We start from the raw sequence: 14,466 nt of genomic DNA on the forward strand, positions 1-14,466 counted from the left end.
TGGAAACACAGAACTTCAAAGCATCAAATAGTTAGACAAACTTTAAGCAAAGACATAATGCTACTTTTTTTTTTTTTTTTTTTTTTTTTTTTTTTGGGTGAAGAAATATCAGTAAATGTGCAACATGTAACAAACTGGATAAAAAAGCTAAATGAAATTTACAAAGGATATGAGACTAAAAACATCCAAAATGTGGATGAAAATTGATTATTTTATTTAATTTTGCTGACTAAAACTCTATGCTTCAAAGGAGAAAAATACTCTGATGGTAAAAAGTCCAAGGAACGTCTTGCACGTTACTTTGTTGTAACATGTAAGGAGAGTTTGAGCAACCACTGAAATCAGTCAAATTAGTTCTTTCCCATCTAATGCAAGCGGCGGAGCGGTAAAGTCGCTGAACACTGGTAGTTCGGTCCGAGGTTCGAATCCCGCGAACGGGCTGGCTGCATGGGTGTTTTCGTGGTTTTCCCCATGTGTAACGTGTATACGAGCCAGTTTTCCTTAGAAAGTCCTCCACGAAGGCATCCCTCCCCTTAGGCAGATAGCCCTAGTGTGCTTTGCCGTAATTAAATAAATATACCACCTCATCTAATGCAACATAAGTATTATGGCCTTTGGATCAAGGTATAATCAGATACTTCAAGGTTCATTACAGAAAACTGTTTTTACAGCATATTCTTTGTCAAGTTGCTAGTAGAAACAGTGATCAGCTTCCAAAACATCTCAATGCATTGAATATCATTCAGTGGATAACAAAAGCTGTTTAATCCGTATCACAAAGTTGTGTTCAGCACTGTTTTAAGAAAGCAGGGTTTGAAATTATGATTTTGAGTACCCTCAGTAAAAATACTACTGATGAAAATGAATTGTTTGAACTTGTCAAAATCAATGGCAGCGCTCAAATGCAAGAGTATTTAGAAATCTATGAGCACTTGCATACTGAAGACAGCAATGATGACATAAAATATTGTGTTTCAACTGTAGTTGATGATGTAAGAATAAAAATACCTTGGAAAGCAGTGAGGAAGACAAAGAAAAAGGAGACGAAAAGTGGGACATACAAAATTATATAGATGCCTTACACAGCTAATTAAAACAATTCATGAATACTATTGGTGACAGTGAAGGATTTACCATCAGAGCACTTTTCGCACTTTTCATCATCATTGACTATAAAATCCACACAGAAAAAGTACTTGCAATTCACAGACTTTCAAACAAGCCTGTGTAACACATTATTTTCAATAAATTAATAGTTTAGGTAATTAAAAGTTTAATAATTTAATGCAGTTTAGGTACTTCATTTCGTACATTTTTGCAATAAGTAAACTTTTTAAATTCAGAATTTTCATTTTTTATTAATTTCAAAATCAAATAAATACCTGTGACTATGTTATTTATTTATATATAATTTATTTAAAGTTTGATACAGTCTGAATTTTTAATTAAACTACATATTTTTAATATATACTTTCTGAAGAAGATATACCTTTATTTAAGGCACAAAATGCATGGTCTGGTGGGTGCCCCTGATTGGGAGGTATAGCTGTAGTAATATGAAAATGGATTGCTAAATTAATACAAATAATTTCTATCCATATATTCTAATCAAACTAATTAATAAGAGAATTTTAAGTTGAGAGACAAATGAAATGACAGAAATATTTAAACCCTATAAACATATACGTACATATTACAACACAACCAACAAATCATTCACAAATGCTTTTTTAGTATTTAAATTAGAAAATTTTAATTTTATTATTTAAATTCACAGCTTGCACAGAAACAGTAACTGAAAATTTATAGGATGCATAGAATGAAAATCACACAGGAAATTACAGAGAGGCTTCAAATATCCATCAGTCAAATGAACAAAAACATCATTATTATACATTATATAAACATAAACAACACAGATTATTTTTACGAAAAATACTCCAACGCTTCATCACCATTAGAAGTATCTGATGCTCATTTTTCAATTTTTGAGAATCTGTCAAAATTTGCAGTTAAAAGTTTTTACTTTGAGGATAGATGGCATATTCTAATATGAAGTCCATATTATAATGCTGCAAATATTTTTTAATTTCCTAATTTATTTTAAAAAATTATCAACAGTCCACCTTAAGTAATTAGCATTCAAAGATGAGTGCTGCTTAATTTTTTTATTTTCTGCTAACTGAGTCATAGACCCCCCGATTTTTTGTATAATGTTTGAAGTATTGTATCATATTCTATTTCCATTATAAAAGCTTTTATGATGTCTTAGAAAATAATATGTATATTTGTGTTATTAAAAGCTGTCAAAATATTTTTTTTTATTATAGAACAGAATGTACTGAAATATTTTCTATAGAAAAATAAACTTATTAATTCTTTTTTTTTTACTTTATTAATTCTTTTTTTTATCTGAAGACAAAAGCACATCAGAATAGATCTTAGCGAACACTGTTGTCTCTTGGCAACCTTTAAATGTATTGTTCTTATCTCTTATAACTATGTTTATGTTTTCAAAATACGTACTATCAATTTTAAAAAAGGAAACTTTAAAAATTTGTTATTGTACAACTGCTGAACTTAAAATTGCTACATCAAGGCTGCTACCTTCTTGGCATAGCAATTTTATGGTCAAGAAAGTTGCGCAAACGTCAGATCTGCATGAAAGGTAGTATTGTATACTTGAATAAGGTACCGTATACTTGAAATGTACCGTATACTTGAATAAGTGAATGATTAGCATCCCAGCACATGTGCACAAAGCAGTTACGAGTAATGCCATTTATATTGTGCATAAATGGATAGATTGAACACTAGGTTTGTCATTTGGAAGCTGCATTTGGATATTAGTTGCCGACGTAAAGGTTGCGTTATGCCTCATGTTAAGAAGGAGAAATCCCAACAAGGAGTCTGAATTTTACCATATTCTATCAGGACTGGGGTTAATCATTCTGCAACGCTGCTGCTCATTTTGGTCCGAATCCCATGACTGTCAGGCGTTTTATTTCATTCAATATATCTTTACCTTTGGTCGCAGTTGGTAAATCAGCAATGTAACTAATTCCTCTATAATTACATTTTTGCACACAAATCGAATGAAAACAGCTAACCTTGCTCGTAAAATCGCATCAGTGCTTTCATCAAGGCATGTTGAACACATCTCAGCATTTTACCTAAATCAGACTTTATTTGAATTGAAACATCTTCCCTCATTTTTATTATTATGTCCTTCACCATATTTCTGCTGGCAGGAAGTTCTTTAATTTTACTGATTGCTTGTTGTTTCTTGGGTAAATCTTCAAATAATTTGTCGGATGTGACTAAGAAAGTCATCTTCAGAAACTTACTGTCAGAAAGCGGTTTCCCATGCTGTGCTATGCAGAGAAACATACAGAAACTCGCTTCACTGACATTATATATATATATTATATGTAGGTTATACAGTCAAAAGTCGTTAATTCGGACACCCATAATCCGGACCTCAAAGCTACAAACTTTCTGCGCATGCGTCGTGTTGACGCATGCTCGTAAGAATTTTACGGCTGCGAATATGCTTGCGCGCGTGCGCAAAATACGTTTATGAGTGTGCGTTTAATGTATAACGGGCGACATAAGCTAAGCTAAAATTATCTAATTATCTATTTCAGATAATGTTGCAGATTGTGTTGTTCCTTAATCTTTGAATTGGATCCGGCTTATTATTTTTTGCAGACTGTTAGAGCAATTTTATAAAAGTAAGCTTGAACTTTCGATTATGTCAAATAGAATTTCTGATATATATTTATTAATATGTAAAGGATCTACAAAGCAAAAGTATGTTTCAAAGTTCATTAAACAAAAAGTGGAATTGCTGCAAAAAATGGATAAAGGCATATCCTTTGTTTATCTTTAACGCTGCGGCGGGCGCGCAATGAATTGCAAGTTGATCTGTCAGCACTATCATTATCTTCAGGGCAGATGTTTTTATTTTATTTGGCTTATAATTCCTTACTAAATGTAGTATTTCATCTCGATGTACTCCGTCTTTGATATGATTTAAATCGAATTCCTCGTCATTATAATTCGCTTCCGATAGCGAAGAAAGTGACAGAGGTTATTGAAAACGAAAAAATTTCGATTGACAAATTAGTCGGTAGACACAGCAATTATAGGACTTGAACAGCAGAACTTTGTAACTGAACAAGAAATTATGTCTGTTTATAGAATTAAAGAGAATGTATTATCACATAAAAAACGAAGCAACTTAAACAACTTACATTGAAAGAAATGTTTAATAAAGTAAACAAATAAATATTAAGCTTTTTTTTTTTTTTTTTTTTTTTTGTAAATTTTGATACCCTTTAGATCATAATTGTTCATTTCATAAATTACAGTTTCATATTTTTAATTTTATAATTTCTGCATGCCATCTTACCAGATTTAAACTGATGATCTATAATCCGGAAAAATCGATAATCCGGAATCGCCGAAGTCCTGATGAGTCCGGATTAATGACTTTTGACTGTATTATGAATTCAACAAATATTCTCTATTTGTATAAAGCAAATTTAAATTTAAAATTATGAAAATTTAATATACTAATAAAAGATTAATTATTACTGCAAATTAATTTGCAATATCATTCAAATTCAGGGAGCATATGTAAATTAAGTGCAAGTATCTAAAACCACGAAAAAATTATTTAATAATCCAAAAAATTAATCCTAAAAATTTTAAAGAAATTTTAAGACTAAATTAATTTGCATAAAGTGAATAATTGTTGAGCAGGCAGGAGACAGATCTTTTCAAGGAGAAGTTGCCTCCAAACTCTTCAGTTATTTAGGCATGGGTATGATGAAACACGAATTGAATAATTGCCATGTCAACTATGATCAATCAGAGAGAAAGCACGAAACATTTTGAGTGGGAAAACTATAGACACATCCGTGCATGTGCAAATTTAGTTTCTCTAATTGGCTGCGGTTTAGACCCTGTCCTGCAGGGTGAATGGAATTTCTGGATTTATACCTTATAGCTATGCCTCTATGACATTTATACCATTATCTGAATGAAGCCTTAAAGAACCACAAGTTTCAAACTCCTGAACTTTTTCTCACCCTGACATGAAGCATCAAATCTACATGAAAATGTTTAATTTTCAAAATTATTTTTTGTCCCTTGGCACAGTGCGAGAACCACTGCTCTAATAAAATAATTATACGTGACAATTTAAAAATTCAGTTTTTGTATGGTATAGAAGTCTTTTTATCTTGTCACTTTCACAGATTGTTATAGTTAGAAAATCAAATTGCTTGAATCAATAAAGGAACGATAGCATTCATAAAAAATGCTCTCATTAAAAAAAAATCATTCTACTGTATCTCGAAATAGCAGTTCTGCTGCATACCACTTTAATATTCAAATACAGTCAAAATTCGTTAATCCGGACTCGTCGGGACTTCGGCGATTCCGGATTATCGATTTTTCCGGATTAAAGATCATCAGTTTAAATCTGGTAAGATGGCATGCAGAAATTATAAAATTAAAAATATGAAACCGTAATTTATGAAATAAAGAACAATTATGATCTAAAGGGTATCAAAATTTACAAAAAAAAGCTTAATATTTGTTTACTTTACTTTCTTTGCTATCGGTAGCGAATTATAATGACGAGGAATGTTATTTAAATCATATCAAAGACGGAGTACATCGAGATGAAATACTACATTTAGTAAGGAATTATAAGCCAAATAAAATAAAAACATCTGCCCTGAAGATAAGGATAGTGCTGACAGATTAACTTCCAATTCATTGCGTGCCGCGGCGTCCCCCCGTCGCAGAGCAGCGTGAAATTGATAAACAGATTTCGGAATGGTTAGATAAACAAAGGATATGCCTGTATTCATTTTTTGTAGCAATTCCACTTTTTGTTTAATGGACTTCGAAACATACTTTCGCTTTGTAGATCCTTTACATATTAGTAAATATGGTACAACTCTAATATACGCCCTAATTTCACCAAATGTGGCGATATGTGTTCTGTGCTGGTTTTTGGTACGATTGCGTGTTCTATGGCAACCCTGTTGACGTTGAAAAATCTTTCGCTGGAGCTCGTTGATTCGCCTCTGTGTCTGAGAAGATGGGAGGGAAAGATAAAATGATAGTTGTTGAATTGAAGTTCGGCAAAAGGAAATATCATTGTGGCTATCCTGTTGAGGGGTAGTGGGTATTTGGAAGTCTGGAAAGAGGGTCTGGGAGATTATTTTTAATGGCAGTGCATGATAGAAGTAGGGATTTGCGATTTTATTTATTTGTGAACCATAGTATAAATTTTCTGGATAGTGTGTCTGGCTGTCATGTAAATACAATAGTGATTACATGGCGGCATGTTAAAGGCGGTATGAAATTTATATTTCTGCTATTCAAAAACGCATTAATTCATGGTAAGTGCATTTTATTTTATCCTTGTTCTTATTTTGTAGAATGTTATGTTCATTGGTTCTTTAGTATAAATTTCTGTCGTTATTGTTGTTTTTTTAAATTGTTTGAAATTTATTTTAGTTTATTTTGTTGTTTAGTGTCTAGACTGTGCAATTCGTAGATGTTTTTTAAAGTTGAAACAGAACGCTGTGCACATGGTATTATTTGAAATTTTTTGTTATGTTATTTTATTAAAGCGAGGAGTGCGTAGATCATAGATTCCTTCCTTGCCTAAATTGTGCAATTTGTAGAATTTTTTTAAAGTTTAAACAGGATGCTGTGTACATGGTATTCTTTGAAATTTCTGTTGGTAATTTATTAAAGCGAGGTGTGCGTAGTTTGTACAATCGTTCGTTGCCTACATTGTGCCATTTGTAGATGTTTTTTTAAGTTAAAACATGTCGCTGTGTACATGGATTCTTGTCAAATATTTTTGGTTAGAAACTTTACGTTTTTGCTATCTAAATTTTTTGTTTTTGTTTCGGATTTTTAGCTAAATTGTATGTTGAAAACGTAGTTTTTGCATGTGCGAAAACCGCGTTTTTGGAGACATTTTAGGCTAAAAGTTCGAAATGTAGACAAAAAATTTAGATAGTAATATGGCAGCATGAAGTTTCTCGCCAAAAATATTTGGCACGAAATTTGGCGACTTGAGGGCACATATCAGAGTAGTTCCGTAAATATATATCGGAAATTCTATTTGACATAATTGAAAGTTCAAGCTTACTTTTAAAAAATTGCCCTAACAGTCTGCAAAAAATAATAAGTGGGATCCAATTCGAAGATTAAGGAACAACGCAATCTGCAACATTAACTGAATTAGATAATTTTAGCTTAGCTTATACCGTCCATTATACATTAAACGCACATGCGTAAACATATTTTGGGCATGCGCACACGCATATTCGCAGCCGTAAAGATCTTATGCGCATGCGTCGAAACACATATTCGCAGCCGTAAAGATCTTATGCGCATGCGTCGTAAGTTTGTAGCTTTGAGGTCCGGATTATAGATCATTCCGAATTATGGGTGACCGAATTAACGACTTTTGACTGAAGAAACCAAAACTGAAAATATGACATAATTTGCAATTTAGTTTAGATTCTCTCTTTACACCTCATTCCATTCATGTACTTCACTATGTAAGAGCCAGAGACTTCCATGGCAGAGGAGTGACACTAATCACCCTTCTGTCCTGGAAAATGACATAATGGTGCTAGTTCTTGTTTCAGAATCTGCATTTGATGGCTGCTAGATGGTTGAAGACGTTTTTCTTTTTTTAAAATGTTTTCAGTGAATGTAAGTGAATAAAAGTAATTTAATATGTACATTTAGTGCCTACTACAAATGTACTAAACTACGCTGTGCCACTTAGCAGCACGCACAGTGTAGTTTTGCCATCCCTGAACTTGAAGTCCATTTCAGAGGATTTCCATAACAGCCACATAAAATAATTATAAATACAGTGATTTTTGAATTGTGTTATATACCAGATAATAGAAAGATACTATCATTCTAGAACAGATATAATCACACATAACAAAGACAAATATGCACTTATTTATTTTCGTCTTGACCGTGAAAAGTGGCCGAGATCCTACCAAATTTGAGTCATTCAAATGAAGAAACAGATTGTTCTTTATTTAGTTGAATAATCACAAAACGTTATTTTATTTTTACTTATTTATGTAAACAGATCTAAATTATACAGATACAGAACATAAAATACTTAAATAAATATCATCACAAACTTTGAGACTATTGTACAAACAAATTCATTTTAAAACTTATAACAATCATTCTGGCAAAAGAAAAAAATAGAAAAATAAAGCTAACTTATATCCTTCTTTAGAGAAACTAAACTGGTTTATTAAAAGTTGATGAGTCATATAAACTGGAAGCAAAGAATTTATAAATATGCTATGACATAAAGTTTATCCATTATTGTGTTAATTTTGTTTTGTTTCTCAGAAATGGTCAACAGAAAAATATGCAAATACCAACAGAACTTACATGCTTCATATTTCGTAATTTCAGGATGGCACACAGAGAGTTTGGCATGGCAGGTTACACATTCCAGCATATCTGAAGTTATGCACTTCCACCCATATTGAGCACACACAGGCGGTGCTAATGCAAATGGTTTTCGAATCCATTTCTAATTGAAGTAAAGAGAAATTATTTCTCCTGCAAGCTACATTTAGTAATTTCATATATATGTATATTCATTAAACATGAACATTTTCCTTAAAATACTAAAATCACATTTAAAACAAAAACTTAGACAAGTATTAATTTTTATTACTTACATATTTGCAAAACCACCTTGCCATAATTTTGGTGATGTTTCAAAGAAGAAAAAGAATAATGACTTATAATTGAAAAAAAAATACATACATATTACTACAAACATAATTTACATTTTAATTAGATATTTATACTAAAAATCTCTCAATAAACCTCTTACAAACAGGACTTTGTTGATTTTATTCAGAAAGAAATTTTGAGGTGACTTCAAGAATAGATTTAAAGCAATTCTTCTTCTTCTCTTTAGTGATTTTATAGAAAAATACAGCATTTCTGAAAAAAAACCTGACTTCAAGTTCTTCCACTGAAGGTTAATGGAACGAGCACAAAACTGAGTTGAAGAAACAATCATTTATTTACATAAACCTGTGTGACCTATTTGTCTCTGTAGCCACGTTGTTACTCAGCATAACATCTCAGACTGAAACATTCTACATCGAGACATTGTTGGTTTTATCCCTACTGAATAATTTATATCCCTTGCGCCAATCTGGTGAATTTTTATTAGCCTAAAGGAGGATTAGCTCAGAACGGCTATTAATTTAGTTTTGGCATTTTGTGTTGGTTCACTATAAATGCTGGTTTACTTTTCAAATTCTTGCCACCAAATATTATCAGCCTATGTTGTATTTAAAGAAAGTAAATAATGAAGAATCTGCATAAATGTATGTATATTTCCAGCACTGGGATAAAACAACGATACCTAAAATTCCATCAAATCTATCAAATTTTGAATAATGAAATCTTCCACCAAATATGGGCATCTGGAAGCCCGAATTTGAAATTTCTTTTATTATCAATCTCATATTTTGTAACACTTTAAAGAATTTTTTATTTCAAAGCAAGCAATGGCAACACTTTACAAGGGGGGCGGATATTTTTCTCTCCAGCGTGCGAGACTGTGTATCAGAAATTCTAAAGTTTTGCTCATTTTAAAATTAATTTGCGATATTGTTGTTGAATTGAATTTTATGGTTTAAGTGCAAAGAACATGATATTTAGTAAATAAAGGTAACACACAAAACATTAAATAATGCTCCTTTTGAAGCTTTCTGAAAAGCTTTCTGATTTTTTTTTTTTTTTTTTTTTTTTTTTTTTTTTGTTTTCATAACTACATGCATGGCTATCAACACAATGCAGCCTGAAAAATAACTAGTGCAGCATATCCAGACAATTTCCTTTTAATATTAATAACTGAACACCAAAGAGCATGGTAATCTTTTATGCTGATATTACATTTGGCAAAAATTACAGACTTTAGCTAACTTCAAAAGTGTTGTGTGCGTTGACAAGAACTTTTACAGAAATTTCTTTCCATGTCCAAAAAATAGATTTTGTAAATGATACTCATAGGCTAAAAGATTACATTTAATACTATTCAATTACGGATAAATGTTTTGTTGTTCAAATAACTCTAGGACCAGTGCCAGAGCTGATGCAGTTGCATCAGCTCTCTCTCAGTTTAGAGAAGGCAAAAAGTTCAAAATTTAGAGAAACACCAAGAAACAAAACTAAAGTATAGCAAAATCCACACAAAGACTGCATCCATTGTAAAATGCTTAGTGCTGGTCTTGGAGGAATCATAAGTATATGTGGGAATTTATTTATTTGGGACTTATAAACTTAAAGCATGTGTGAGAAATAGACATATGTAAAATAAATAACTGAACTAAAATAATTCAGGCTTAACTTTAGTGTTAGATAGAAGCATGACAAAATTTTATGGAACAATACGTCTTTAGTTGCCAATCTCGTGATATATCACCAATACTGTGCAGCAGATGCTTTATGATGCTAGCTAAGCTTTATGATGGTAGCTGCAAATTTGAAGTTTTCCAGATATTGCAAAGAAAACGCAAAATTTTCCAATTAAGGGAATTTGTAAATAAATGTGGAGAAAAGGTAATAAATGAAGATGATATAGCAGAAGTTTTTCATTACAATGACACTGCTTTAATCATCAGTCAACTAATTTACAGCAAAATGTGTAGTATGGTTTTAAATCCAGAAAATATTCACACAAGCAAGTTTCACTGATAGTGAAGAAAGTGACAGAGAGGTTGCCAAGAACTAAAAAATTTTGATTGATACTTTAGTAGGAAATTGCAACAATTACAGGAACTTGAAAAATTATAACTACAGGACTTGAAGAATAGAACTTTGAAAATGAAAAAGAAATTATGTCCATCTATAAAATTAAAGAGAAAGTATTAGCACAAAAAATTAAGCAACTTAAAAAACTTATATTGAAAGAAATGTTTAATAGAGCAAATAAATTTTGTAAATTTTGATTCCCTGAAGGTAATAAATGCTTCATTATTTCATAAACCCCCACTTCATATTTTTAATTTTATAATTCCTGCATGTCATTTTACTAGGAAATATTGGCAAATATCCAACTAGATATTTGTAAAAGCTTGATTTAGATATCTATGCAAAACTTTTCTGGAAGAAATTTTGGTAAAAATATCAATGCAAATCTTCCTCTGCATAGCTGATAATCATGTCCCTAATCTACCTTTCAATTACACATTTGCTTCTACACATTACACACACACTTCAATTTTTAATTTGCATTGGGGAAAAGTAAAGGTAGGTCAAATTCTGAATTCCTTCAAATTAGAATTTGAATCACGAAAGATTTTCTAATCTTTTAATACCAAATCTCTCAAATCCTTCAAATAAAAATAAGTAGATGAAAAACAGAAAAAAAAAAAACACTTTTGCTTAAAAGTTTTAGAATAAAATAAAAGGTGAAATCTGCATGTAATAAAAAATAAATATGAGAATATATTTCTTTTTAAATATACCTATATTGTATATAAAAATATACCTATATATAGCAATACGATTTAAGTTTTGGAAATACAGATCCTTTCGAAGACTCATAAGATTACTTATCCTTAGAGAAAGTAAAAAGTGACTGATAGCACAAATCATATCTAAAGAATTAAATATATTTAGTATTAGGGTTTGAACTCAGTATGTTGGTTCTGATATTAATTTCATGGGAAAAACTAAATAATTTTTATTAAGAATCTTTATAGAGATTATAGTTAAAATTGCTATGTCTTATGAAAGGGAATCTTTCTGAAGGATGTGCAGAAATTTTAATTGCTATATTAAAGTTTATACTAATTAATAGAATCAGAACTCACTCACAATTAAGTAATTTAAAGTATAAAAAATTATAATTTCTTAACTGATCATCTTTCCTAAAGAATAAGAACCATTTTTCACAATGAAAATAATGAATGATCTCTTGTCCTAGAGCTGTACTGTTAAATATTTATTTCTCATTTAATGTGTTAAAGGGTTGAATATTAAAGAACAAGTTTTGCAGAATAAATGTATGACTTTTAAAAGCAATAACTTATCAAAAGAGAATGATATACAGTTTAACATACAGAATGGTAATACCATAGCAAACTGCCAATTATCATTGTCACAAGACACTGCCTATTTCAGTTTAAATAAATAACATACATTTTCTAATCAAATTTCAATTGAAATTTTCCAAATGAAAAATAATTCTCTGCTTCTGAAAAACTTATAAAGTTACAAAGCTCGCATTCAAAAATTACCACAAAATCAAACAAGAAACTTCCAGTAAAATTCTGAAAGCTAACTCCAAAGCTCTGGTTGACAAACGCTTAATGTTTCAATATTCATCAATTCAAAAAATCACAATACATTTAACTCATTCTTGTAAAAAAAAAATTATAACAAAAGTATGAAAAAAAGTTAAACTTAACTTACAGCTGATTTCAAACAAAAATATCCTACACAATTCCACAACACTCTGATTCAGATCTCTTTTCATTAACAGATAACTTAAATCTTCCTTTTTTAAAAGCTATAAGGTCTGTGTGCTTGAAATCACCAAATTAAGATTGAATTTTCTATAATTTTGCAACAAAAGGATTAATTTTACAAAACAAAAGCAACTGCATTTCGCTTCTTTTTTCTGTCATTAGTTTACCTAAGGAAATACACGGATACTCAGTTCACAGAGTTTAATCTGCAGGGTGGAATTCACCAAAACCTCTTTTATATCCTTTTGTCATTTATTAGCTAAGCACAAAGGACTATTTGCCTAAAGAAAGGAATGCTTTTATGAAGCATTTTTTGAGGGAAACTTGTTCATATACATATCACATACCAAAGAAATCATAATGCCATAAAGTAGGTCCATTTGCGACGAATAAAATTTGGGAATAACCAGTATTCCATAATCTCATCAACTCAACCACTGGTAGGATAACCTAGCATCATACTAATCTGAATATGACAAATTTAATAATAAAATCTGCACAGGCATTGAAAAATTAAAATCGGATAGCTTCATTTTTTGGGATGCAAAGCATTATTATTACAGATAATGTGAATCTTCTTTGTAAATTAGCATTATGTTAACTATCTTATAAAATTTTGTTTGTAAAGAATGAAATTTAGTTATATCAATTCTTTCAAAGAATTAAACTGGTGTTACCTGTCCATCAATGTAGGTCCGAACTCGTTCTCCAAAATCTTTTTCAGCTTCAGAGTCTTCTGAATGCTCTCTTATCAGGTTGACATAAGATGCCTTATCACATTCAGTGTCATTAACCATTGCTAGACAAATCTAAACAGAACTATTATAGACAGTTATATCTTAAAACATGTAAGAAACATATAGGAGCTTATTTGACATTTTTCACTGAGAAATGCACATGTATATATACCTAGAACAAAAGAATTTTAGTGATAAACAGTGAATTATCAGAAGCACTAACCAGTTCAACAATGGCCAGAATAAAATAATCAATATTGACAATTTTTTACAAAAACTTCATTCAACGTTCACTTAATGCTTCGCCTAAAGCTGTCTGGAACGTTTGACAAATCTTCATATTTCCGCGCTTCTACTCATTCCCTTTCACGGGAATTAAAGGTGGGGAAAATTTTTATAACGATCATTTGCAACATCAAAGAAGCTGCAATACAAGTTCACGAACGCGGACAAAATCTATTCTAGAGCCGGTGCCTGCACTTCAGCGAACTCGGAACTAAAACACCATTTCCACTCACATACGATTTGTTGCAAGACGCCACACGTCAGATCTCTCCAAGTTTCGTCTTCGACGAACGCAGGGAAAATATACCCGGAAGTAATGTTTATCGCTTAGCAACCAGTCCTCGAACGCTTTTGAGTCGGTTTCTTATGCGTTTTGCCAATCGACATGGCAAAGAATTTATGTCGCTTTTTAGACATACACATCGCTTTTTAGACATACAAAAATTTCAGACACATTCATGTGACGTCACAGATGTAATCGAAACGAATGTAACGCATGGATACAGACTTAACGTCGTCTGCTACAGATTAAAATGTTCATTACTTTGTGAAGGAATTTGGCAGTTTAGTTGAGTTCTGGTAATGCTTTATTTTTAAACAAGGCAACACATTGTATTAAGGAAAACGAACAGATTTTTTTTTTTTTTTTTTTTTTTTTTTTTTTTTTTTTCTTACGTAAACCACAAAGATGATGCCGAGATCATTTACTGCACTGAGTTGCGTAAATAATATCATGAAAAAAGATTTCAGGTAACGAAACATTCTAATAACTTCGCTCGCTCTAGTACAATGGTGATTTGGCTTATACAAAGGAGAAGAGTCTTATTCCCTGACGTGCGACATCTGAATTAAAGTGCGACGTA

General features: G+C 31.2%; 1 protein-coding gene across 4 annotated transcripts in view; it reads right to left on the minus strand.

The window, feature by feature from the left end:
• LOC118187280 (zinc finger C3HC-type protein 1-like) overlaps positions 1-14,042 on the minus strand; it is a 54,623-nt gene extending 40,581 nt beyond the window's left edge. The window contains exons 1-3 of one of the 4 annotated variants that reach the window (XM_085827601.1): positions 13,542-14,042; positions 13,259-13,390; positions 8,473-8,617 (exon numbers count right to left, since the gene is read on the minus strand). In XM_085827601.1, coding sequence (XP_085683727.1) covers positions 8,473-8,617; positions 13,259-13,378 — 265 coding nt within the window. In that variant the 5' untranslated portion in view covers positions 13,379-13,390; positions 13,542-14,042. Of the gene's footprint in view, positions 1-8,472; positions 8,618-13,258; positions 13,401-13,490 lie in introns of all 4 variants that reach the window. The other 3 variants (XM_085827600.1, XM_085827599.1, XM_085827598.1) reach the window with 3 other exon arrangements.
• Positions 14,043-14,466: the final 424 nt, after the last annotated feature.

Source organism: Stegodyphus dumicola, chromosome 12 (assembly GCF_044657685.1).
Source record: "Stegodyphus dumicola isolate Sdum_Otavi_A_Nest chromosome 12, ASM4465768v1".
In the NCBI taxonomy this organism is placed as follows: Eukaryota; Metazoa; Arthropoda; class Arachnida; order Araneae; family Eresidae; genus Stegodyphus; species Stegodyphus dumicola.